At 40.4% G+C, this 24,284-nt stretch overlaps 1 protein-coding gene across 1 annotated transcript; it reads right to left on the bottom strand.

The window, feature by feature from the left end:
- Positions 1-11,378: 11,378 nt before the first annotated feature.
- LOC145400105 (hematopoietic prostaglandin D synthase-like) lies at positions 11,379-23,827 on the bottom strand. The gene is made up of 5 exons (XM_080272615.1): positions 23,793-23,827; positions 19,279-19,437; positions 16,831-17,014; positions 14,147-14,276; positions 11,379-11,839 (listed from the first exon to the last, which is right to left on the bottom strand). Exons 2-5 carry the CDS (start codon positions 19,409-19,411, stop codon positions 11,675-11,677), a joined length of 612 nt encoding a protein of 203 aa, XP_080128741.1. The 5' UTR covers positions 19,412-19,437; positions 23,793-23,827; the 3' UTR covers positions 11,379-11,674.
- Between the last annotated feature and the right edge of the window lie 457 nt (positions 23,828-24,284).

The raw sequence follows: 24,284 nt of genomic DNA, 5'->3' as shown, positions 1-24,284 counted from the left end.
GTGTGGTAGTATCAACAATATAAAGATGTCACTATCGACTCAAAAGAGACAAACACGCGCAGAATATTTGATTAAAAGGAGAAAATTATCTGTAAATTGAAACCACGAAAATGCACAGGCCGTATAAAAAAAAAAAAAAAAAAAAAAACGATGCGTATGTGTTTGAAAAATCGAAAACTCGACAAAATGTGGAAATCGGCAAAAAAAAGTGTGAAAGTTATTAAAAAAAAAAAAAAGGGGAAACTCATAGGCTGTTCGGTAAAGCGCAGAAAACTATATGAGTGTAAACATGAAAAACGGCGAAAAAGCAGGAAGCGATGAATGTGTGAAACCTTAAAAAGAGCGAATACTCACTGGATGCATGAGAGAGAGAGAGAGAGAGAGAGAGAGAGAGAGAGAGAGAGAGAACGTGTATGATGTTAATACAACTCAGAAAACGATACATTATGGGTAAACTTTAGAAGAGCATAAACGCGTATCATTATTTCATTTGCAGACGACAATGAGGTGTGGATGATCTAAACAAGAGGGGGCAAAGAAAAATACGGATATAGGAAGCTGTACTCAATAGCCACTTTTAAGTACGACATACTTGAAATTTTATTTTTGGTATTTCCAGATGATTTCATTTACCTTAGAATTGAGTTTTCGAATCAGAAGGGGTAAAATTCCCTTCACTAATTATCTCACTGGTAACGAGCTCCCCAAAGCCGAATTAAATCGTCTGGAGATAACAATAAGAAACTAAAAAAAAAAAAAAAAAAGTCAGGATTGAGGGAGTTGACGTTTTCAGTACGATGACGTGGCATTATTTGTACTGTTGCTGCTATTAGAGGAATTTATTCAGCTCAGGATAGCTTAGTGGTGAAGGGGCTAATGAAGACGATACCTGTCCTCTTCACTTCGAAAGGTCCATCGTAAGCTGAATAAAGTCGACTGAAGGTAGCAAACATGAAATAAATACAAATAAAATAAATAAACGTGATAAGTTAGCAAATCGACTGTACAAAACCAAGAGTCAGGGTGATCGCATAATTCCCAGCGTTGCCAGTAACAGCATAACTCCATCATTCCCATGGCGTATTTTTACTTTTTTTCTTTACATCCAGCCTTATTTAGGAGAAGCATGAAAATGGAAGGAGGTTAGTTACAGGCTTCACTAACCCCATTAGCATTAAAGATCTTTCATGAATTTATTCCTAAAAATCGTCCGGAGGTAGTAGTAATATACACAAAACACGTCATCGTATGGAAGGAGTTGGAAGCATATCTCTCTTATCGTATTTATGGTTACTCCGTTCCATATTTCTCATTCCAATCAAATGTGAAAACAAAATTATCAGATACACATTTCAATTTCCTCGGAGGTTACAAGAAAGTATAAAACGCACCAGTTATCCAAGAGCCAATTTTGGAGCACCAGAACATGCTGCACATTGCTTATGGCCAGATAATTAAAACCTTTTGTAAGTGTGAAAGGAAAGAGGGCATGGCGACTGAGAACACTGTCATAGCCACTAACTTCAAGATCAAGGTCATTTGGCTCAGGACGCACTTTGCAGCTTTTAAAGCACGCCTGTTGAATTTCTTGGGAAAGCTGGTCATGCTCAGTGATAAAATGTGAGAGAGAGAGAGAGAGAGAGAGAGAGAATGAATACGGTACCTGTGCGGTGTGAAGTGAGAGTCGGAGTGGGGACAGACACAGGCAGCGTCTGATTTATATCAGTGAGTTCCGCTCCTGTCACGCTACACACACACACACACACACACACAGGAATGCACAGTCATGCATACTTGATAATTCCCGTGTGTATCAGTCGCATTGTGAATCACCTACACTGTGAACCAACACATGAACACAGTAACGCATGCAATACAAGTTGGTAATGGTGACGCCGAGAAACAGATTATGCCTTCTTTGGTAAAGTGCACATTCATCGACACACGCCAATACTGTTGCTGACAGAAATACACATTTATGTTCGTGCACAGGATCACGTACGCACCGCCATACACTGTTGATGTAAACAGTTCTTTCAAGTAGTTACAGAGATGATCCTAAGCCAAGGTACTCTTTCGCTCACCTCATCCACAGAAACAAGGAGCCCTGTTATTAAAACTAAGAGAGCGAATGTGCAGGCAAGGCACTAATTTTTATAGTTATATGTGGAACACCTGTAATTACCTTCACCAAGGAAGTTTTTACTCTGAATGTTTATCTTTTCATTTGTCTGTCTGTCTGTCTGCAACACGATGGAAAACTGTTAGGTGGTATTGCACCAAATTTAGCATACTGACTGAAGACAATCGTAGGAACAAGTTTATAAATTTCGTCAGAAAATGTTAAAGATCAAGCCTTGACAAGAAGGTGAATCACAAAATTATTCATCTTTCACGAATTAAGCACAACAGACCAAGATCTCAATGTTGCTAATAGAGCCCTCTTTCATTTCGTACTATAATCTTGGCGTATAACCTTAAATTTTTGTCAGGAGGTCAAGACGAAAACTTATCTTATATGATGTTGAACCTGGAATTACTTATTTTCTTCTTTGTGTAATGAATGGGATAAATGGAAAGCTCAGACATCAAATGCTTCAAATTTGTCATTAATAACTGGGGGTTTATCCATACATTCGTGCTCTCGGTTTTAATGATACGTCCTAGTGTTTTGCTACTGTGTGTATGCATTAAAAATAAATGTACCGGAAAGGAACAAGATGAGATGTTCCTCTTCACAGCGGTCAAAATCTTGTCTAAGATTACCGTTCAGTTTGTCGGCTTTCATCAAGTTAATTTCATCTGCTTTGAAAGTCATTCTTTTCTTATTGTTACTTGACAAGTGTTGTCAACTTGGATCACTGGACGAATTTTCGTATAAAGTAAGATACAGTTAAAGGCAGTTGATGCAGTATCGATCAAAATCTGAATTTAAATCTTCCGTCTTTTATCTTCCCCTGTGTCCACTGTCGCCCATGTAGCTGTCTCAGAAAAGAACACATAGATATTATGAACTTATGATTGATGTGGGTCCCATGTATCCACTCACTCGTTGTAGTGCTACCTCCATACGTTTATCAGTATACCAGTAAACCATATAGTGCACAAGGTAGCAACCATATAACCAGTGCCTGGACGCCTGATGATCTAGAGATGTGATCCAAAATGGTTGAAACTCATGGGCTGATTATAATTTATTGCTACCAAATCGACATTCGTGGTGTGCGCGGCAGGTTATCCACGCTAATGATGACAAAATGCCATTAAGGGATGTGTGTTCACCTTTGACACTAAATGGCTACAGTATATTGAGAAGTTCCAGGCTCATACTCTTTTGATTGGGTAAAACAAGACTGCATGATGAAGACAAAGATTGCTTCATTTTTGCATGAAGATCTTTAATCACCCTCAAATAAGCCGGAAAATCTACCCGTTAAAAGGGCAAATTATGGGGTCGTAGATGGAAAGGAAACACACCCTGTTCAGTTGAGAACATATGAGTAAGAGCACCGTTGTAACCTTATCAGCTCGGATATCTAGTCGGTTGTTTCACTGTCATAATGAAGGGCAGGGCGGTGGTTCTGATGCAGCATGATAAGAATGTCGTTGGCCAAGATATGTGTGCAATGAGGAGGCCAGAACAAACTCTGGGTCGTGATATCGTTCGCTATGGAGTCTCTGGGATCTCTCTAAGCACATGACATGTAATGGAAAGATATTAGTAACGCATAAGATAATATTAAGATGTAAAGAGTTCTCCTAAGCAGTGTGAAGGGAAGGGCTTTTACCTCTATCGAATCTCCTCCTCCCACTGACTCCCTTCACACTCTCTCTCTTTCCCGCACTGTTGCATAATTATCTCCCTACTGTCGCTGTTTCACGGTCACTACTTTTCAGCACTATCTGCTTGCATCCTCCTCCATTATGGAGGGCTCGTAGCACCCTTCTGGTAACTCGCTCTCATTCCACCTGTGTCCAACTCTTTAATGCAGGAGTTTTACCTGATACTTCATGTACCATTATGTAACATGTCAGTTTTGTTACTGTCATTCTCCGTCCGTATTTCTCTCTGCGTATGACTCCAGTCCGTTAAATGTAGTGCGTTTAGGCATCTTGAAGTAAACGCATCTTGATCTTAATCTCTCTTGTTCCGTTTTTCTTTTTTTCTTTTTTTTTCAGGCTTGCAGCCTTTTGTTCTTTCTTCTTTGTATGAAAAATATTAACCACTGAAAAGGAAGGTGCTACAGAGTTTTCCAAGTTGACGAGAATGCGGTCCTGTGTGAGCGAATTAGCGTGTATATTATGGTGACTGTTTCCCATGCTTCTGCTAAAGGACTGCTGTAGATATCATCATGGATACTGTATAAAATATTTTCTTGTGCGTTCAAAATCCATGTGAGAGTTTCCTGTAAGGAAACCTGCATACATACATACCCAGTACGAGACACCATATGAGGAATGGCAAAGCAGTTCATTATATCAGGAACTGCAAAACAAAATTCTTCTTTTAGTGGAGGCTGTTGCTAACTCTTTCAGCTCGATATGTGCTTAAACTAATAAAAATGGTCTGGCGTAGGCAGACTGAGTATATATATATATATATATATATATATATATATATATATATATATATATATATATATATATATATATATATATATATATATATATATATATATATATATATATATATATATATATATATATTCTTGGACTGAATGCATTAACACCACAGATTAGGAAGGAACATAAACACTATCATAATGATGAATTTATTGTTGCCTTGGTCCAGGTCAGTGATTTTTAACCAGATATGTTTAGCAGTCAGATTCATATGCTGAAGTGTTTAACTGTCCCTCTTCTCTATTCGCATTTCGCTCTCATCTCCATATTGTTCCAAGCAAAATAAATCGTTAAAGGAGAGGTGCTAGAAATCCTCCTAAACTGACTAGAATACGACCTAAAGTATGTGACGCTGAATGTGAAAGCAGTTAACAGAGAAGCAACGCCCCATGGAGGATTAATGTGAATGCAGTTAATAGAGAAGCAACGCCCCCTCCTCCACATGACTGAGCTGTATTTGGGAGCTTTGTATGTAAGCCGGAGGTCATAAAGAACACACGGCTTCCTAGTCTGCCAGAACACAGCCATATACTCTGAAATGTATGGTGCACTGATTCCTTCGTATGATGAAATACAAATAAGATAGGGCCTATTACCTGAGGTACATTCTACATAATTGTCTCTTTTGTTCAAGTAAATACTCACAGCCGGGTTCACCATTCATGCCTCTAACTTTCGCTGCTAAAGATACATTCAGAAATATCATGCAGCCTAAACCCACACCATCTTCTTCGATTTAGAGATATCTTGGCAGCCAGGGGATTACAAGATATCTAAATTAACCTTTTCTCTGCCATGGAGTCACTGGATTTATCATTCAGACTCTCCACGCATGATTTTATATATATAGCTGAGAATAATCCTAGTAGTGTAGGGATTAAAGCACGTATATTTTGTGGTCAGCTAAAATTACCCTCATGTGTGCGTATTCAGTGCAAGGTGTAAGTGGTGCAAGGCAACATAATCACGACCAATTTCATCCATGCCTTTTTGAAATCTTGAATAAAACGCATCTCTGAATAATAAATGAAGTCTGGTCATTTTGTTGCCGATAGCGATTATAAAACGACATATTTGTAACCATTTCCTATCTTTACAGGTGCTTTATAATTGACTGCCATATAGAAGTATCAGGGGCTATTTTGTCTCTTCGTGCTCTCAGTTGTAATAATACTGCAAATGCTCACATGGGGTCTTGGTCCTGTTTTAAGTGGCTATGGGAATTTCTTTGCACCTTTTCTACATAGATTTATTTTGCATATCATAGGCTACACTTAAAATAATTTTACGTGAAGTCTATGGCTCTTATAGACATAGTTGTATCAATAACATTCAAGAGGATACTGAGATATAATGAGCAAAATAAATAGCTAAGGAAGAGGCACTACGAAATCTCCTATGCCCACTCTTGGCGCCATCTTCTGCACCCACATCCATGCATTAAGTTCCAATACACTATACTGATACAGTGCACTACACTACAATCTGATACCCTGTCATTAAAATGCGATACACGGAGCACTCAGTCTCGGCCAGAAGTGATCAGTCATACGAGATCATCATTCCTTACCCGAATGTCAGTCATTACACACACTCATGCTTAGTGGCACACACTCCTGATTCAGCAACACACTCAGCACACTTATCAGTTCTAGCAGCCACGTTCATCCGCACTCTACTTTACTCTTCCACACACTTTCTCAGTCCTTCAAATAATTTCTCTGTTTTCCTTACTTTTTCACATTCTTCTTACTCTTCCTTATTCATTCCTACTTTTCCACACTTTCATTTTCTCACTTTTCTCAGTCTTTTAGAGTCTTTCTTACTCTTCCACACTATTTTTCACACTTTCTTACTCTTCCATATTCTCACTGTCATTCCTCCACATGCTCTCCCTCTTTCACCCTTCCTAACTTTTCCACACTTTTTCTTATTTCTCCTTTGTCTTCGTCCCTCTACATCACTCTTCCTCACTCTTCAATACTCATCCTCACTCCTTGTCACTTCCATATTCTTCTTCTCTCTTCCTCACTTTTACACCATCTTCACCCTTCTTTACTCTTCTTATTTTTTCCTCACTCTCTCACTCTTTGTCACTCTCCGATATTCTCCACACTCGTTCTCACTCTTCCTCACTCTTCACACTGTTCCTCAATTTTCCATATTTTTCCACACCCATGTACAACTCTTCCACACTCCTTACTCTTCCACTCTTCCTTACCCGTCCACACTTCCTCACTCTTCCACACTTCCTTACTCTTCCACACTCCTCATTTCCACACTTCCTCACTCTTCCACGCTCACTCTTAAGCTTGTCCTCAGCATCCTCTTCGTCACCTATACAAACACTGACTCACCGACAAGCTCACTCACCGATTCTAATAACACCCACACTCATCCTTCTTGCTCATGTCCTTGCCTCCATCCTAACCCCTTATAGTAGATTTATTTTCTATTCTCTCTCCCTATAGTAGATTTATTTTCTATTCTCTCTCCCTATAGTAGATTTATTTTCTCTTCTCTCTCCCTATAGTAGATTTATTTCCTATTCTCTCTCCCTTTAGTAGATTTATTTTCCGTTCTCTCTCCCTATAGTAGATTTATTTTTTATTCGCTCCCTATATTAGATTTATTTTTTTCTCCTTTCCTTTAGTAGGTTTATTTTCTATTCTCTCCCCCTATAGTAGATTTATTTTCTATTCTCTCCCTTTAGTAGATTTATTTTCATCTGACAGAACTGAATCATTCACGGCTTCAGTGCTGAGTCGGAGTTGCATGCGCCTTAGTGATGAGGCAAGAATGAGTCTTCTTGGTTACTAGTCAGATTTATCCTTTAATCTGACTACACCTGGTCATCGACTAAGCTAAAAGGGGATACGATCTTTGCTAGGTGAAAGCAAACCGACTGTAACACCTTTTCCTCAGCGATTTATTTGCCGTACTACACATTAATTTTCGCGTTTAAGTTATTCAGGCCGTTCTAACATCGATATTATTTGCACGTTCCAAGAAAATCCTTACATGCCCCGTCCAGAAAAAAATCTCTGAGAAGATGTTAAGGGATTTCCGTAGCCAATGAGAACACGGTCTCAAATCTCATGCTTAACGTTTTCAATACCATAGTCCCTTCATCTTAACTTGGCCCAGATTTTCGCTCGTTTGTATGAGTACCATATTTCACGTAACTCGGTGGCATAGCAGGTAAAGACAATACTACGGCTATACAATCTTCGTAGCACTTCTTCGTGACTAGCACCATATTCTAAAGTTAATGTACTGTTGTAGCTCAGTATTAACGATGGAGGGATGAAACCTGTTGGCCAAGATTAAGTAAAAGGGGTACAGGATTTCTCTCGAGTGAACGAAATAGTTGTGTTTTGGCCTTGATATACAGTAATAGCTAGGTGTGCAAGTAAAAAACAATGATTCGAGAATATTTTAAAAACATATTGGTATCAGGATGTCTCTCAGTTGAACAAAATTTAGTGTCCGCCTAGGGAAAACACACACACACACACACACACACACACACACACACACACACACACACACACACACACACACACATTCATCATCAAAGCCTCCTGTACGGTAACGTCTGTATTTTTACTATATATTCTTTATATAACATGCGATTTTAGTCAAGGAGAGAATTTCTGAGCTTGAGGATTTAGACATGGCCTTCAGTGATCACATGTTCACCCTCCAAAGCTGAAAAGTATGTCTGCTGTATTAAGAATAAAATGTGTTAAGATGGCAAGGGCTCGTATTCTCGTAGGGTAGGGAGACTCCCTATCGCCTCTTCCTAAGCGATTTATTATCCAAACTACCCATCAATATCCTCATTATTGCTTCTTATATCTTTTTAATGTTGACACATTGCATGAATAACACCCAGGAATGTAGTAATGGAGCAGGATCAGCAATAAATCGGTAATGAAGAGGTGTTATGAGCTTGTTAACCGTATGAGAAACCGCCCAGGATGTTAATTCCATCACTATCTTATGTTTCCCATCAAGCTAAATAAAATCATCTGATGGTAAAAAGAATATAAGAACGGAGCCATCTTACCGAAAGGATTGACACTGAAAGGATTAACTGCCATGAAATCGAATACCAAGGCGTGTATTCTCAGTCAGTAAAGATGTTCCCTAGCACCTCTTCCTCTACGATTTATTTTTGGGTCCAGCTGGTTAACACGATTACGTACCCAACTTATGCAGAGTATGGCGATATTAGAATGATATAAGCAACAAAAAAAGACGATAGTAATGTTTAATAAACAAATTAAATCGCTTAGGAAGAGGTGTCAGGGAACTTCATTTATCAACCATGAAATCGAGCACTAAGTCTCTGTGTAAGACTTTTGATCCACTTATATGACTGATGAAGGCAATGTTTCACGTCCTTGTCTCGCACTTGCCAGGCTGTGGGCGTCTTTGTGTACTTATAAAATATTCCATCAGCAACGTGAACTAATGCCCTTGATGGAGTGTAGCGCAATCACACTCCATGACCTCGGTTGACATTGGTGGTTGGAGTAGGGATATGTAATGCTGTTTTCTTTCAAATGATGATAATTAATAATAATTATTATTGTTATTATTATTATTATTATTATTATTATTATTATCAGCATCATCATCATTATCATCATCATCATCATCATCATCATTTGCTACTGTATATCCACACTTGAAAGTGAGGAGCGTTCGAGCCAACAAACTTGCTAATGCTGTCATTTAGCTGAAAGAAATGTGCCAATACACCTGTCTGATATTAATGTACAATTGGTTGTAATCCATCTTATTCTAGAGTGCGCACATAATCAGTCTGGGAACTTTAGACTTGCTAAAGATGCTTGGTCATACGCTTGGGTAATTTCTTTGCTTAGTTTGGTGCTTCTTGGCTCTCTTTCAAACTAAAATAATCGAATTTAGAGAAGTCACTTCCATAAGCATTCCATGGAAATGAGTGTGAGTTGGTGCATTACTTCTGTTTTAGTTGCTCAAGATTTTGAAATGGCATTCAAATAATTAATCATACAGCATCCATGTTTATAATGTATACTCTCAAGGCTTCTCCCCACCCTCAGCCACAGTCCGAACATACCCCACCCATTCCATTGTCCCCCAACACCCATTTTTTTTTTTTTTTTTACCTTACCCTCTACAGTTCCGTCACTTTTGGAAGATATTTTGAACTACACCATCACTGCGTTCAAACCACCAATTCTACAAGATCTGAAAGCCTATTTTGTCAGGGTATACTTTCCTGCTCCAGCCTCACCACTCATGACCATGCCAGCCCATCCCGTCCATTCATTTGCTTTCCACGCTCAATTCTGTACCCCCTCTGACGGTTTATTGTCTGGACACAGGCGCACGGTCGACGAACATGCTTATTATGTTCTTGTTATATTCAGACGATTATATTACCTTAGCATAGATTTTTGGACTGGAAGGGTTAGATATAGCCTTTATTAACTCCTTCACTACCAGATAACCTTAATAAATTGGATCATAACTGGTGGTGGTCTGATTAAAATTAAAATTGGTCGTCGGGTTGAAGAAACTGATACCTTTCTTCCTTTTTTCTTAACTGGAGTATAATGCCATCAGTTTTCCCATCTTCATTGGATTGAAATGCTTTCCTTTATTCTTTTCCAGAGTTAACTTCATCCCCTGACCACTGCTTCCCCTGCTAGTTGAGTGAGTATTTATCTTCACCCACCTTCAGCCAAAAAGATGTCACTAACATATTCCTATAAACTAAGAGATGTTGGTACCACATGCTCTTTTATTTTATTGTCTCTGCTTCTTTCCATGAGTGCAATGATATCTTTTTGGCTGTGTTCATATTTTTTGTCTATCAGTAATAATGTATATGAAAAAGTTTAGGTCACATTTGCAGATTCTTTGGTGAACAGTTATGTAATTGTTTCTTGTAAACTTGTGGCAGATTCAACAGAAATATAGAAAACTTTTATCAACAATAAGTATGCAAATGACTGTTGATAATCATGTCTCACCAACAGAGAATATCTCATCCAAAAGCATTGGCATGTACAGTTTCGGACATAGATACTGTTTTACTTCATGACGGTATATAAAACAGTTATCAATGACTTTCAGACCCAAGTGAAGCGATCTAGGGAACCCAATAGACTTTAGAATAATATGTCAATGTTTCATAATTGTTTGAATCGATATTACTGCCTGAAACTGTACACATCTAAGAATCGTCCAGTGAAACCTGAATCACAGTAATTTCAAGTCTTTGTCACATATATTTCCTTCACATCCCCAGCTTCGTCCTCCGTGAAACAGGTAAGGGAAGGAAATTAACACTAATCGTCGAAGGAACGTTTTATTTGTCATACATTCTTCTGATAATTTACCGAGTGTTAGTGACTAGGATATTAGCTCAAAATAATGCTTGTATTATGATGTGTTGGGTGATTTTTAAGCATTCTGGTGATGTTTTAGGCCCCCGTGTTTTCGTTATACATCCAACTCGGCAACAGGCTGTTCATATCAGACTAATGTAGATGTTTGTTCTTTGGTTAGTAATGATGTATACTTTTTATTGCTGGAGCTACAAATGCACTTTTTTTTTTTTTTAGTTCTGATTATTTGCTTTCTAGGTGTGGGTGTTGAGCTTCTCTCACTGTCACTCCATTATGCTTGATCCTAGAGACTCCGATTCAGATAGCTCATAAGGTAAAAAAAAAAACTTTGAAAAAATTACAACTCCGATTTCTACAATTTGAATGAAAAATATGGACGTTACAAATCATGACAGTTTGTTAACTTTGGGCAGTATTCTCGTTACCTCTTCCAAATCGATTTATTTTCCATAATACACATGAATATTCTCTTCTGCACTGTTTGTATCATTCCAGTATCGACATGGCTTGTATAGAGAGAATAAAAGAGAATATTCACGTGCCATGCAGAACTAAACTGACAAGGAGAAGGTGTCAGAGAGCTTCATCCGCCAAACAGAATACAGTCCTCTGTGACGTAAATCTGAGTGTTGATTCAGAAGTTAGGCTTCAGTTTTTGGTCGTGTTTCCAGCCACTCCTTGATTCTGGGCAGGGACGTAACTTTCTCATAGTGGGCCTTGAGAGCCGGGTACTTGGCCAAGTTGTCAAGGTCAAAGAGTTTTAGATCGCTGAAGAAGACGCCGAGTGCCAGGTCACCCCAGGTCAGCTGATGGGTCAAAAACAGCGCAATGGATAGGTGGGTGGAGTGGGAGACGTACGTAAGTGGGAGAAATAACGAGAGTGGGAATGAGATACGGCAGGTGTTTGCTGAAGGGGAGGGGAGGGGTATATAATGAAAAAAAACGAGTAGTAGTGTTTGTATTCTTGACTTTATATGCAAGTTATTCCGATTTGCCCGAGTAGAATGGATTAGTGAAAAATGTAGGAGAGATATGGGAGATGAGTGTTTGAGGGAAGAGATAACGGAAGGAAGCAGTAGCAGTTTTGTGTTCTTGTTTTTATATGTTGCTTACCCAGACTCTGAGCTCAGTGAGGTTAGTGGACGGTGTATGAGACTTTTATATGTTGCTTACCCAGACTCTGAGCTCAGTGAGGTTAGTGGACGGTGTATGAGACCATAATTAGAGATGAGTTCTGAAGGTCAGGCGATGGGTGATGAAAGAGATGCATCGGAAGTCGTTCATTTTATTATTTTTTTTTTTAATTTATTTATTTTTTTTTTTTTAGGCAGACTGACAGGATAAACAAGTTACTCAGAAGCTTGCTGAGCAGAATAGGGTAGTGGACGCGAGAAGAGAATAAAACAGACGAAACTGAAGGTCAAGGGAAAGGGTACTGAAAAAAATGCAATCGCAGTGGTATGCAGTTATATAGAATCAAGGTAAGAGGGATGCATTTGGGCGAGTCCAGGCGTGTGCTCAAACATATGTTGGCAACACAGCTGGCAACATGCTTGGGAACATGTTTGCAGCAGTATTTGGACAGATGTATGCAAACATGTTTTAGTGCAGTTTCAAACACTGGCAAATGGGATAAGTGTGTCCATACGAGTGCAGCTGAGACTTCATCATGATGTTGCCAACATGATCTGGACGCTGCTGCTCCCAACATGTTTGCAGCGTGTTCGTTACTGTGTTGCTTACATGTTGCCAACACTTGTTTGAGCACACGTGTGGACGCGCACTTGGGTGATAGCGTGGAAGGGACAAAGGAGAGAGAGTTCTTAGGGTCTTGACAGGGATAATGAAAGGGTAACATTTGAAGTTTTTTTTTTTTTTTTTTTTTTTTTTTTTTTGGTGTGTGTGTGGGGGTGGGAGCTCTGTGATTTGATAAACAGCTTACCCAGAGACTAATTAAGTGTCAGGCTGAGGAGGTGGGTTATCGTCAAGCGTGCGTGAGTAAGGTATGGAGATGGTGACGTGGGACTGGAGTGGTGTGTGTGAAAAGTAATGGATATGTGATGGAAGGGAGTTAGATACGTGCAGGGTAAAAACAAGATTTTTTTAACCCCTTCAGTTCCAAGACGCACTGTTCTCGTAATGATTCTTTCTGCTCCAGATGAAACGGCATTTAATAGTTAGAGAAGTTGGGAATGCTGTATATCCCCGATTCAAAAAGTCTACACCAAGTTAATAAACAGTCTGAAAGTAGGAAGAATTATATGTAATAAATACGTCATGGGAGTGAAAAGGTTAACTGGGTCATAGACAACACAGTATTAGGAACTGTAATATAAAAAAAAAAAATCATTACACTGTTGATACTATTTATCACTACACCACAATAACTATCATGGAATTAAAAACTATTCGTGTGGGTTCAAGGACTCTCCCTACAGCCCATCTTCAACTACACACATACCCTCACCCACACACCCATCCACACCCACACCCACACCCACACACACACACACACACACACACACACACACTCACCCTCACCCATACACCCATCTTCACTCATACATTTATCTTCATCCTTATACCCATCCTGACGCTCAAACTGGTCGTAAGAATTATTCACACTCTCATTATTCATCACCCTCCCCACAATTCACCATCTTCTATTCTTCACCATCCTTTATCATTCACCATCCTCCCCATTATTTACCTTCCTCCCCATTACTTTCCTTCCTCCCCATTATTTTCCTTCCTCCCCATTATTTTCCTTCCTCCCCATTATTAACCTTCCTACCCATTATTCACCGTCATCTCTATTATTCACCACCGCCAATGTTAATCACTATCCTCCCAATTATTCACTGTTTTCTTGTAGGTCATCATCCTACCCATAATTCATCATTCCCCTCATCATTCACTAATACCCTAAAAATTTATCAAATTCATCACCCTCTCTAAGCCAACATCGTCCTTATCACTCATTATTCTCCTTATCATTCACCATCCTCCCTATTGTTCTTGCCCCAATTGTTCACCATCTTACCTACTATTCTTCATTAACCAATTATTCACATCCTTCTTATATAACTCACCACTCTACCTCAGTAACTTACATTGTCTGAGACGTACCACTCCCTGCCAGTCAACCTCTTCTCCAGTTTCTCCATGACGGGCAGCACAAACTTGGGCAAGAACTCCTCCTTCTGTGCCTTCTTCTTCTCCTCTTCCGTCTTCTCCGACATACTAGAAGAGAAGAGGCAAAGTAATTTAGCTAAAATTCATCATCTTCATCGTCTCTCTCATAATTCACCGGTCAACAGTAAAACATCATCATGAAAGTTTTGTGGTGCTCTTGGTACACGGTTAGGTGCTGATTCTGAAAATCCCATCCGATTTTTCCTACCACGTCCAGTATTTATAATGAACCTTCATGTTGAAACCGTACATAACAATATTCACATATATTCCTTTTTTTAACACCGCTTATGCTATATCTGCAGCTGTTGTTGTTTATTGAATCAGTTGAAATGTCAAGACAATGCAAAAATAGTCCCAGTTGTTTCTGCTTTGTCTGTGCTTTGTTCACCCCCAAGGGACAGCGACGCAACATCACGAACGATATCAAGAAGGTCTATCATCTGTACTTCGGCTGTGCTCTTGCAGATCAAGACAGAAAATGGGCACCGCATGTAATCTGTACAGCTTGTTCGAATGGACTAAGAGACTGGATGAATACGAGAAAAAAGGCAATCCCATTCGCCGTTCCTATGTTATGGAGGGAGCCAAAAGATCATGCTACAGATTGTTACTTCTGCAAGGTCAACATATCCTGGTTTTTTGTTAAGACCAAGCACATGATTGCTTACCCCAGTTTGGAATCCGTTATAAAGACAGTGCCGCACAACGATGAAGTTCTTCCCATTTCAATACCACCAGAAGATAGTATCGCCAGTAGCGACGATGAGGACGAAGATGTAGCCCAAACCGAGTCAGATGAAGCAGCTGAGGATGCAGAGTTTTTAGTCGACAATGAAGACACACCTGACCAGTTCTTTCAAGGAGAGTTGAATGACTTAGTTCGAGATCTGGGACTACCGAAGGACAAGGCTGAACTTTTGGCATCTCTTTTGAAAGAAAAATGTCTGCTCAAGAAAGATGTTCGAGTAACATACTTCAGAAAACGAACTGAAGATTTTTCTTCATATTTCTCTGTTGATGGACCACTATGTTTTTGCAACGACATGACATTGTTCGCTGCCTTTCACAGGAGCATGATCCTTCTCAGTGGCGTTTATTCATAGATTCATCGAAGAAAAGCTTGAAGGTGGTATTGCTGCACAATGGGAATATGAAACCTTCTTTGCCTTTAGGACATTCAGTGCACATGAAAGAGTGCTATGAAAACAATGCGGCCCTTTTAGATGCCGTGAAATATGACGAATACAAATGGAAGTTGTGTGGAGACTTGAAAGTGATCGGTTTGCTGATGGGACTGAAATCAGGCTTCATAAAACACTATTGTTTCTTATGCTTCTTGGATTGCCGTGCAACTTCCAAGCACTATGTGCAGTCGACATGGCCGCCTAGACAAACATACGAGCCAGGAACTTGGAACATCGCAAATGAGCCTCTGGTTGCTCCCGGAGACATTCTTCTTCCTCCGCTTCATATAAAGCTCGGCTTAATGAAGCAGTTCGTGAAGACACTGGGCAGAAGAAACACTGAAGCATTGGGATTAGTCGCAACCAAATTCCCAGGCATCACTGAAGCTAAGCTGAAAGAAGGAATATTCATCAGCCCACAGATAAAGGAACTTCTGAGAGACCACAACTTCAGCACCTATCTGGCCGATGTGGAACTGGCCGCCTGGACCTCATTTAAATAGATATGTGAAAATTTCCTGGGAAACAAGAGGTCATCGGATTATGAAGATGGTGTTGAGAAACTTCTCAATTTATTTGCTGCAATGGGATGTCGAATGCCGCTGAAAGTTCATTTGCTTCATTCGCACCTTGAAGTTTTCGAGCAGAACTTGGGAGCCGTCTCTGACGAACAGGAAGAACGATTCCATCAAGATATCAGTGCAATGGAGCATCGCTATCAAGGCTGCAGGTATGAAGGTATGCTCGCGGATTACCGCTGGATGCTGTACAGGGACAAGCCTGGAACGCAGCATCGAAGGAATTCTAAAGCTCAACGATTTTGAGTAGTTTGACCTTTGCAAACGTGCAATGAAACTCACTTTCTATTATATGACTTGCACGAGTTTCCTGCTTTGTCATTTCAATTTGGATGAAAATACAATGTATTTGTGGACTATTTGGAGACACTGAATTTATATGAGGAATCGACATAGTTCAAAAAACCTCAAATATACTAAGAAAAACTTCGTTTTTATAAGTAGTCATATCCGTCCAGCGGTAAAATTCAACCAAAATGATAAACGGTAGTTTCCACAAAATTGTGACGTGCTATGCTAAAATGGACAGCATATTCATGATCGTTGTCAAAAATAGGTCTAGAAATATTATATTTTATACCTGATGAGAGAAAAAATATTATTATGTAGACCTGTGAATCATCCCGTACTTAAACGCCATCACTTAAAACTCTTGGTGACTTTAAACTCCAACCACTGCTTAAAAGCCTCTCATCATTCTTTAAACACACACACACACACACACACACACACACACACACACACACACACACTTAAGTTTTACACCATTACTTTAAAAGCTTCCACCGTTCCTTAAAAAAGAAAAAAAAAAAAAAAAAAATGCCACCTAAAACTCACCGAATCTTGTAGAACTCCGTCATGATCTCATATATGGTGTCGGCGAGGGCGTCGATGAAGGCAGCCTCCAGGTCATTCTCAGGCACCAGTTTGGCCTTCTTGGCGGCGAAGCGAGCGATGGCCAGGGACTGCGGCAGTGTGTATTCCTTAACGATCAACACAGGAAGCTTACCTCCGGGGATGGCTGTGGGGACGGAAATAAAGTAAGCTTCCTAATACCCGTACTAGAGCCAAAATCTAGACAAGTAGAATTTACGAATAATGCAGGACTAATTTTCGGAACCTCCAAACCCCCCAATAAATGGCACAACAGCCCTCAGAATTTTCATAGCTTATTAAAATCTCACTATATTAACCCAAAACATGAATACAGAATATTAATAAACATATAATACTAACATATGCAGTTCTTGGACATTCAGTAGTGCTGGTCAGTTATTTTTTCTGCGTGGTAGTGGCAAAGAGATGATGATTATAATTAAATTTCCTCCCTTGCCTCTGCCGTTATAATGACGCGATACGAATAACGACATGGTGCAGATAATGCACATACAAATAAGAGGAAGTTTACTGCAATAACACATCCAAGCTCTTATGATTGTTTTAAATGAATATTATAGTCTGGTACTGACTGGATCAAACTGCTTAACACTTTTACGATCAGCATCGGAAGCTTACCCCCAGAGACAGCTGTGGGGCTAGGCAAGTGAATGTGGACACACTTAGGTTTTTGTGACTCGCGATTAGCTGAATAAAATCGTCTGGTGTTTTCTGGAACTTTGTGCTGGAGTTGTCCCTTATCATGAGATGCTCAGTGGTGACAGTCTTAACTTCTGAATCCTCTTATGAATCACTCTAACCTGACGAAAAATCGCGAGGTGTAAATTGGAATGAAATACTAGAGACACGACCTTAAACACCAGCACGAGACTGAGAAACTGACAAGAAGAATGTATGTGAGTGAGATAGAGGGGGAGAGAAAGAACAGGGAGACAAAAGATGAGGTGGAGGGATGGAATGGAGAGATTACTGAGAGAGGAATGTGAGTTACAGAGAGGACAGCCATATGACAGAGGTCAGGGCGGCGTGGAGGCGATTTGTCTGTGCTACCCCTTACGGAATGAAGGCACCTGGCAATAGATTGATAGATAGATAGACAGAAAGACGCTGCCCTCTGTGTTTTCATCGCTCCTCAGACTCGCACTTCCCTTACCCATCCTTGGATTCGTTTACCTCTGTTCACTATACTCTGTTCACTCTAATCAGGTATAAAAGGGCTATCTCTCCACCTTGAATGCCGAGATATAGCAAGAGATTAACACTAGAACATGGTGCGAATCAATAAGAGATGCTGTGTAGAGGATGCTGAGTATTGTCTTATTCTCCCATTGAGCAACGGGAAATGAGCTGCAAAAGGACGACAGCCTCCTCCAAGTTAAGATCAATGAATTTTAACTGTGCTTTTTATCCCGTTATGTTCATCTCCTGTGTGCTGTCAGTCAGATAATAGTTTCATAATCTCTCACTCCTCATTTCACTCTCTCTAAAATGAAATCGCTTAGTGTTAGAAAAGATTGTTGACCCCTTCACTACAATGATCGTCTAGAGTTAGTTTTTGCTGCTATCAGGAAATTTTATTCAGCTTTGGAGACCCTAGTGATTGAAAAGCCTGACAATGTCTACATCTAACCCTCAAATTTAAAAAAAAAATGCAAAACATAATACAGCGAATCGTTTGGAGACAGCGAGTTTATTCACCCACTCATTCACACTGTTCATTCACTCATTCATCTCGGCTCAGATCAGTGTATCCTAATTTTTTCTTCTCTGGCTAGTCCCCGATATTAATCCACTGTCAGAATCACTTACTCATCTCTCATTTAGGTCGCTCAACTCTCACTCCACTCTTCTTCAGCCAGCCCTCTCTCTTGACTCTTTTGCCAGTGTCGCCCTGCTTCAGCACACTCAGCAAACTCACTGACTCATCTCAATCTTAGATCAGTCATTTTCCCATCTCATTCAGCTCAGTCATTCCGCCCACCAACCTCTTAAATAATTCATTCTTCTCGGTGGAGAGAGGGACGTCACTATTTCAGAATCACATATGCATTTGCTCATTAAACTTCCAGAATTCTTGAACCATACATTCATCTCACGAAATCACCCAGGTCTATGATAACCCATTCTTTCTTTCTTCTCGTGTTTTTTTTTTTTTTTAACCTTCCCTTCAGAATCACTCACTAAACTCTAACCACTCACCCAGCTCACTCTGCTACCCACCTCTGAACTCTAAGCATCTACTCACTCAATCGACTTGAGAAATCTAACCATCTCTTCACTCATTTACTCACTCAACTGAGAGCTTAATAGTCTATTCACCCACTCACCCACTTACTCGCTAACCCGCTCACTCAACTCTGATCTCAGCACTCTCACTCAGATACTTACTGTTCTTCTTCTCTGGCCAGTCCTCACGGTTAATCCTCTCGTCAGTGAAGGGAATATCGCCCTGTTTGAATATCCAACGCACGATCTCGGCGCGAGCCCGGAAGTTGAAGTAGATCAGCTTGTATTCAGCCATGACGGTGGTGGCGGTGGTGGTGGTGGCTGTGGAGAAGGATGGGAGGTAGAAAAGTGGCAGGTAGAGAAGACCGGGGTAGACAAGACAATGTGAGCGAGGAGGGAGTTGTTGGGAGAGAATAAAGGTGGTTGCTGACGCTATGAGGCGCTTAGGCTCGGCGGTTACCTCCGTAACGTAGGCCTTTGAGCCTGTGGCTGGTCATTAATCTAATAGCTTGGGATACAAGGCCATTGCATCGTCTAGGGTACCACAGTTACCTCCCCTACGTGTTACCGTAGGTCCTCATTTTACCTACCAACCCACAAGGGGTGGATGGACACCACAGTCGAGTGACGCCGGCTGCCCGCACCAAGATTCGAACTCTGGCGCTAATGGGCCGGCAGGTATAAAATGGCCTGTCTACTAACACCCGTAGCCCCTCCTCTGTTTCCTGTTCAGTGTACTACCTGATGTATGTGGGCAGTTGTGTAGTTCCTTCCAAGGGGTGATGAGTTGCACTGCCTAGTCAGGGTGGCCTCACGGCCAGTCTGTCTCAAAGATATAAGATGGAAGAGAAGTGGATAGGAGAAAAAAAATAGAGAAGTGGTAGCTAGAGAAGAGGGAGGTAGAGAAGACGGTGAGAGAGAAAGAGAGAGGCAGGTCTGATGGATGGATTGGATATGCAGAAAAACAAGGTAAGCATGAAGGCAAGGGAGGGAGGTGGAGGTGGGGAAGGAGAGTGACGAGAGAGAGAACTGGGAGGGAAAATAGGAGAGAGACTGGCCTTACCCCAAAGTTGGGAGAAAAGGAGGAGGAGGACGGGTGGTGAGGAGGGAGAAAGGAAGAAGGGATGATGAGGAGCGAGCGAGCAAGCGAGCCAGCGAGCAAGAGAGAGAGAGAGAGAGAGAGAGAGTAGGGAGAAGGGAAAAAATAGGGAGAAAGGCGATTAAGGAGTGAGGGAAAGGGGAAGCGAGATGGAGATGAGGGAGAAAAGAGGGAAAGAGGTGGAGAGGAGAAAGCAATGAGGAAGAAGGCTGGAGAGAAGGGGAAAATGAGGAAGGTGTAAAGTAGGAAGAAATGACAGCGTGAGTAGACAAGAGGAAGAAAGGGAGGAAGAGAAAGTGAAGAGAAGGGAGGAAAATGGGGAAAGAGGTGGAAAAGAAGGATAGGGATTAAGAGGAGGTGAGAAGGATTAGGATTAGAGAGAAGGAGAAGAAGAGAAGAGGGAGCGGAAGAAAAAGAGAGGAAGAGAAGCAGTCTGGAAAAGTAGCTGTGGTAAAAACTGATGCACATAATCTTATCTCATACTCAGACATGATGGCAGGGAAAGGAGGAGGAGGAGGAGAGACACAGTGTTGAGTACGTTAAGAGGAGGGGAGGAAAGACGAGGATGTGAGGGAGAGAGGAGAAGGAGAGATACACAGTTGAGTACGTTAAGAGGTGAGGAGAGATGAGGAGGATATGGAGGGAGAGAGGAGGAAGAGGAGACGGTAAGAGAGAGAGAGAGAGAGAGAGAGAGAGAGAGAGAGAGAGAGAGAGAGAGAGAGATGGGGATGTATAGGGGAAGGAGAGATAGATGGAGAAGGTAGGTAGGCAGGCAAGCATAATATGAAAGCAGCTAAGGGACATACAAAATTGGGAAGTGAAGCAAGAAATTAGACGAGGGGGAAGAACAATAAATCAGCTTATGTTGACCGAGAGGGGAGAACATGTAGGAGTGAGGGGGAGACGGAAGGGCAAATGAAAACAGAAAGGAAGAAAAACAAACCAGGGAAGGCGTGAAGAAGGGGGAGAAAATAGTGTGGCAAGAAATGAGTAACTTTTAACTTTTTGGAAGAGGAAAATCTGAATGTGAAGGAAGAAGGTTTTACAATGAGGACACAGAATGACAGGTGTGAGGTTGGTCAGGTTAATTAATGGTTCTCCAGTTCGTGACTTGAGAGAACATCCCCTATTCCGGTTGGTTATGGAAGCTCCCTAACACCTCTTCTTTACCGATTTATTTTAAGATGTGGCTGGCAAATATCGTCTTGTACGTTATTTATGTAGAGTACGATGATACCTTAACCGACTAGAATAGAGTTCAAAACTGTACCGCACACCCAAGTATAATGAAAGAAGGTAAATAATTTATAAAGGGGAGGGTATGATGAGAGACGGGAACAACATGCATGAAGAGTAATGCTATTGTGGCTAGAGAGGGTAACACTGGCGCACACCTAAGTACAATGAAATAAAGTAATTCATAACACGTTGGAAAAAACAAACAAGCAGAAGAGTAGAAGTCGATGAAACAACTCTTCCCAGTTCCGTCTAAAGAAAATTTACAGCTGGCGAAATATACTGAAAACCCAATCTGTACTAGTGTTTCAGATGGGTCGATTTTTCCGCCATGTATTCGTCAGACTTTGGGAGGATACTAACTTGTGTCTGCCCACTATACATGAATGTTAATACAAGGAGAGTCTTATAGCGAAGATGAAACATATAAAGGTTATTGGATAAAAGGCAGAAAATTATGGATGTGTGATAACCTCTTTACCACGGTGATGTGTTTAATATTAAATTCTTCCTGTCTCCCAGTAAATCTGTTCAGCTTATGATTTTTTTTTTTTTTTTTTTTTTTTTAACATGGATGATGGGTCAGGTACAGACTTCATTAATCCCTTCACTGCTAGGCCACTCTTCTACCCTGCGCTAAATGTGTGGTAGTAGCAAAAATATGTATAAAATCTGAAATGAGTGTAATGTGTGGTAGTATCAACAATATAAAGATGTCGCTATCGACTCAGAGACAAACACGCGCAGAATATTTGATTGATTAAAAGGAGAAAATTATCTGTAAATTGAAACCACGAAAATGCACAGGCTGGGGAAAAAAAAAAAAAAAAAAGCAAACAAACGATGCGTATATGTTTGAAAAATCGAAAACTCGACAAAATGTGGAAATCGGTAAGAAAATTTGAAAAAAAAAAAAAAAAAAAAAGGAAACTCACAGGCTGTTCGGTAAAGCGCAGAAAACTATATGAGGGTAAACATGAAAAACGGCGAAAAAGCAGGAAGCGATGGATGTGTGAAAGCTTAAAAAGAGCGAATACTCACTGGATGCATGATGTGTGTGTGTGTGTGTGTGTGTGTGTGAGAGAGAGAGAGAGAGAGAGAACGTGTATGATGTTAATACAACTCAGAAAACGATACAGTATGGGTACACTTTAGAAGAGCATAAACGCGTATCAATGTTTCATTTGCAGACGACAATGAGGTGTGGATGATCTAAACAAGAGGGGGCAAAGAAAAATACGGATATAGGAAGCTGTACTCAATAGCCACTTTTAAGTACGACATACTTGAAATTTTAGATATTTCCAGATGATTTCATTTACCTTAGAATTGAGTGTTCGAATCAGAAGGGGTAAAATTCCCTTCACTAATTATCTCACTGGTAACGAGCTCCCCAAAGCCGAATTAAATCGTCTGGAGATAACAATAAGAAACTAAAAAAAAAAAAAGTCACAGGATTGAGGGAGTTGACTTTTTCAATACGATGACGTGGCTTTATTTGTACTGTTGCTGCTATTAGAGGAATTTATTCAGCTCAGGATAGCTTAGTGGTGAAGGGGCTAATGAAGACGATACTTGTCCTCTTCACTTCGAAAGGTCCATCGTAAGCTGAATAAAGGCGACTGAAGTTAGCAAATATGAAATAAATACAAAAATAAATAAATAAACGTGATGAGAAGTTAGCAACTCGACCGTACAAAACCAAGAGTCATGGTGATCGCATAATTCCCAGCGTTGCCAGTAACAGCATAACTCTATCATTCCCATGGCGTATTTTTACATTTTTTTTATTTTTGTTACATCCAGCCTTATTTAGGAGAAGCATGGAAATGGAAGGGGGTTAGTTACAGGCTTCACTAACCCCATTAACATTAAAGATCTTTCATGAATTTATTCCTAAAAATCGTCTGGAGGTAGTAGTAATAAACACAAAATACGTCATCGTATGGAATGAGTTGGAAGCATATCTCTCTTGTACTAATGGTTACTCCGTTCCATATTTCTCTTTCCAATCAAATGTGAAAACAAAATTATCAGATACACATTTCAGTTTCCTCGGAGGTTAGAAGAAAGTATAAAACACACCAGTTATCCAAGAGCCAATTTTGGAACACCAGTACATGCTGCACATTGCTTATGGCCAGATAATTAAAACCTCTTGTAAGTGTGAAAGGAAAGAGGGCATGACGACTGAGAACACTGTCATAGCCACTAATTTCAAGATCAAGTTCATTTGGCTCAGGACGCACTTTGCAGGTTTTAAAGCACGCCTGTTGAATTGGGAAAGCTGGTCATGCTCAGTGATAAAATGTCAGAGAGAGAGAGAGAGAGAGTACGGTACCTGTGCGGTGTGAAGTGAGAGTCGGAGTGGGGACAGACACAGGCAGCGTCTGGTTTATATCAGTGAGTTCCGCTCCTGTCACACACACACACACACACACACACAGAAATGCACAGTCATGCATATTTGATAATTCCCGTGTGTATCTATAGCAATGTGAATCACCTACACTGTGAACCTACACATGAACACAGTAACGCATGCAATACAAGTTGGTAATGGTGACGCCGAGAAACAGATTATGCCTTCTTTGGTAGAAGTGCACATTCATCGACACCGCCAATACTGTTGCTGACAGAAATACACATTTATGTTCGTGCACAGGATCACGTACACACCGCTATACACTGTTGATGTAAATAGTTCTTTCAAGTAGTTACAGAGATGATCTTAAGCCAAGGTACTCTTTCGCTCACCTTATCCACAGAAACAAGGAGCCCTGATATTAAAATTAAGAGAGCGAATGTGCAGGCAAGGCACTAATTTTTATAG

This window comes from Coenobita brevimanus, chromosome 51, assembly GCF_032717465.1.
Source record: "Coenobita brevimanus isolate Jiangsu-jjx chromosome 51, ASM3271746v2, whole genome shotgun sequence".
Taxonomy (NCBI): Eukaryota; Metazoa; Arthropoda; class Malacostraca; order Decapoda; family Coenobitidae; genus Coenobita; species Coenobita brevimanus.
This window is presented reverse-complemented; position numbering and strand designations above follow the sequence as displayed.

Coding starts and splice junctions, on each gene's coding strand:
- LOC145400105 (XM_080272615.1), bottom strand. CDS start 19,411: ATGGCTGAATACAAGCTGATCTACTTCAACTTCCGGGCTCGCGCCGAG. Junction 17,015..19,278: donor CTGGCCAGAGAAGAAGAACA/GTAAGTATCTGA, acceptor CCGTCCCCACAG/CCATCCCCGGAGGTAAGCTT. Junction 11,840..14,146: donor AGTGGTACGTCTCAGACAAT/GTAAGTTACTGA, acceptor TTGACCCATCAG/CTGACCTGGGGTGACCTGGC.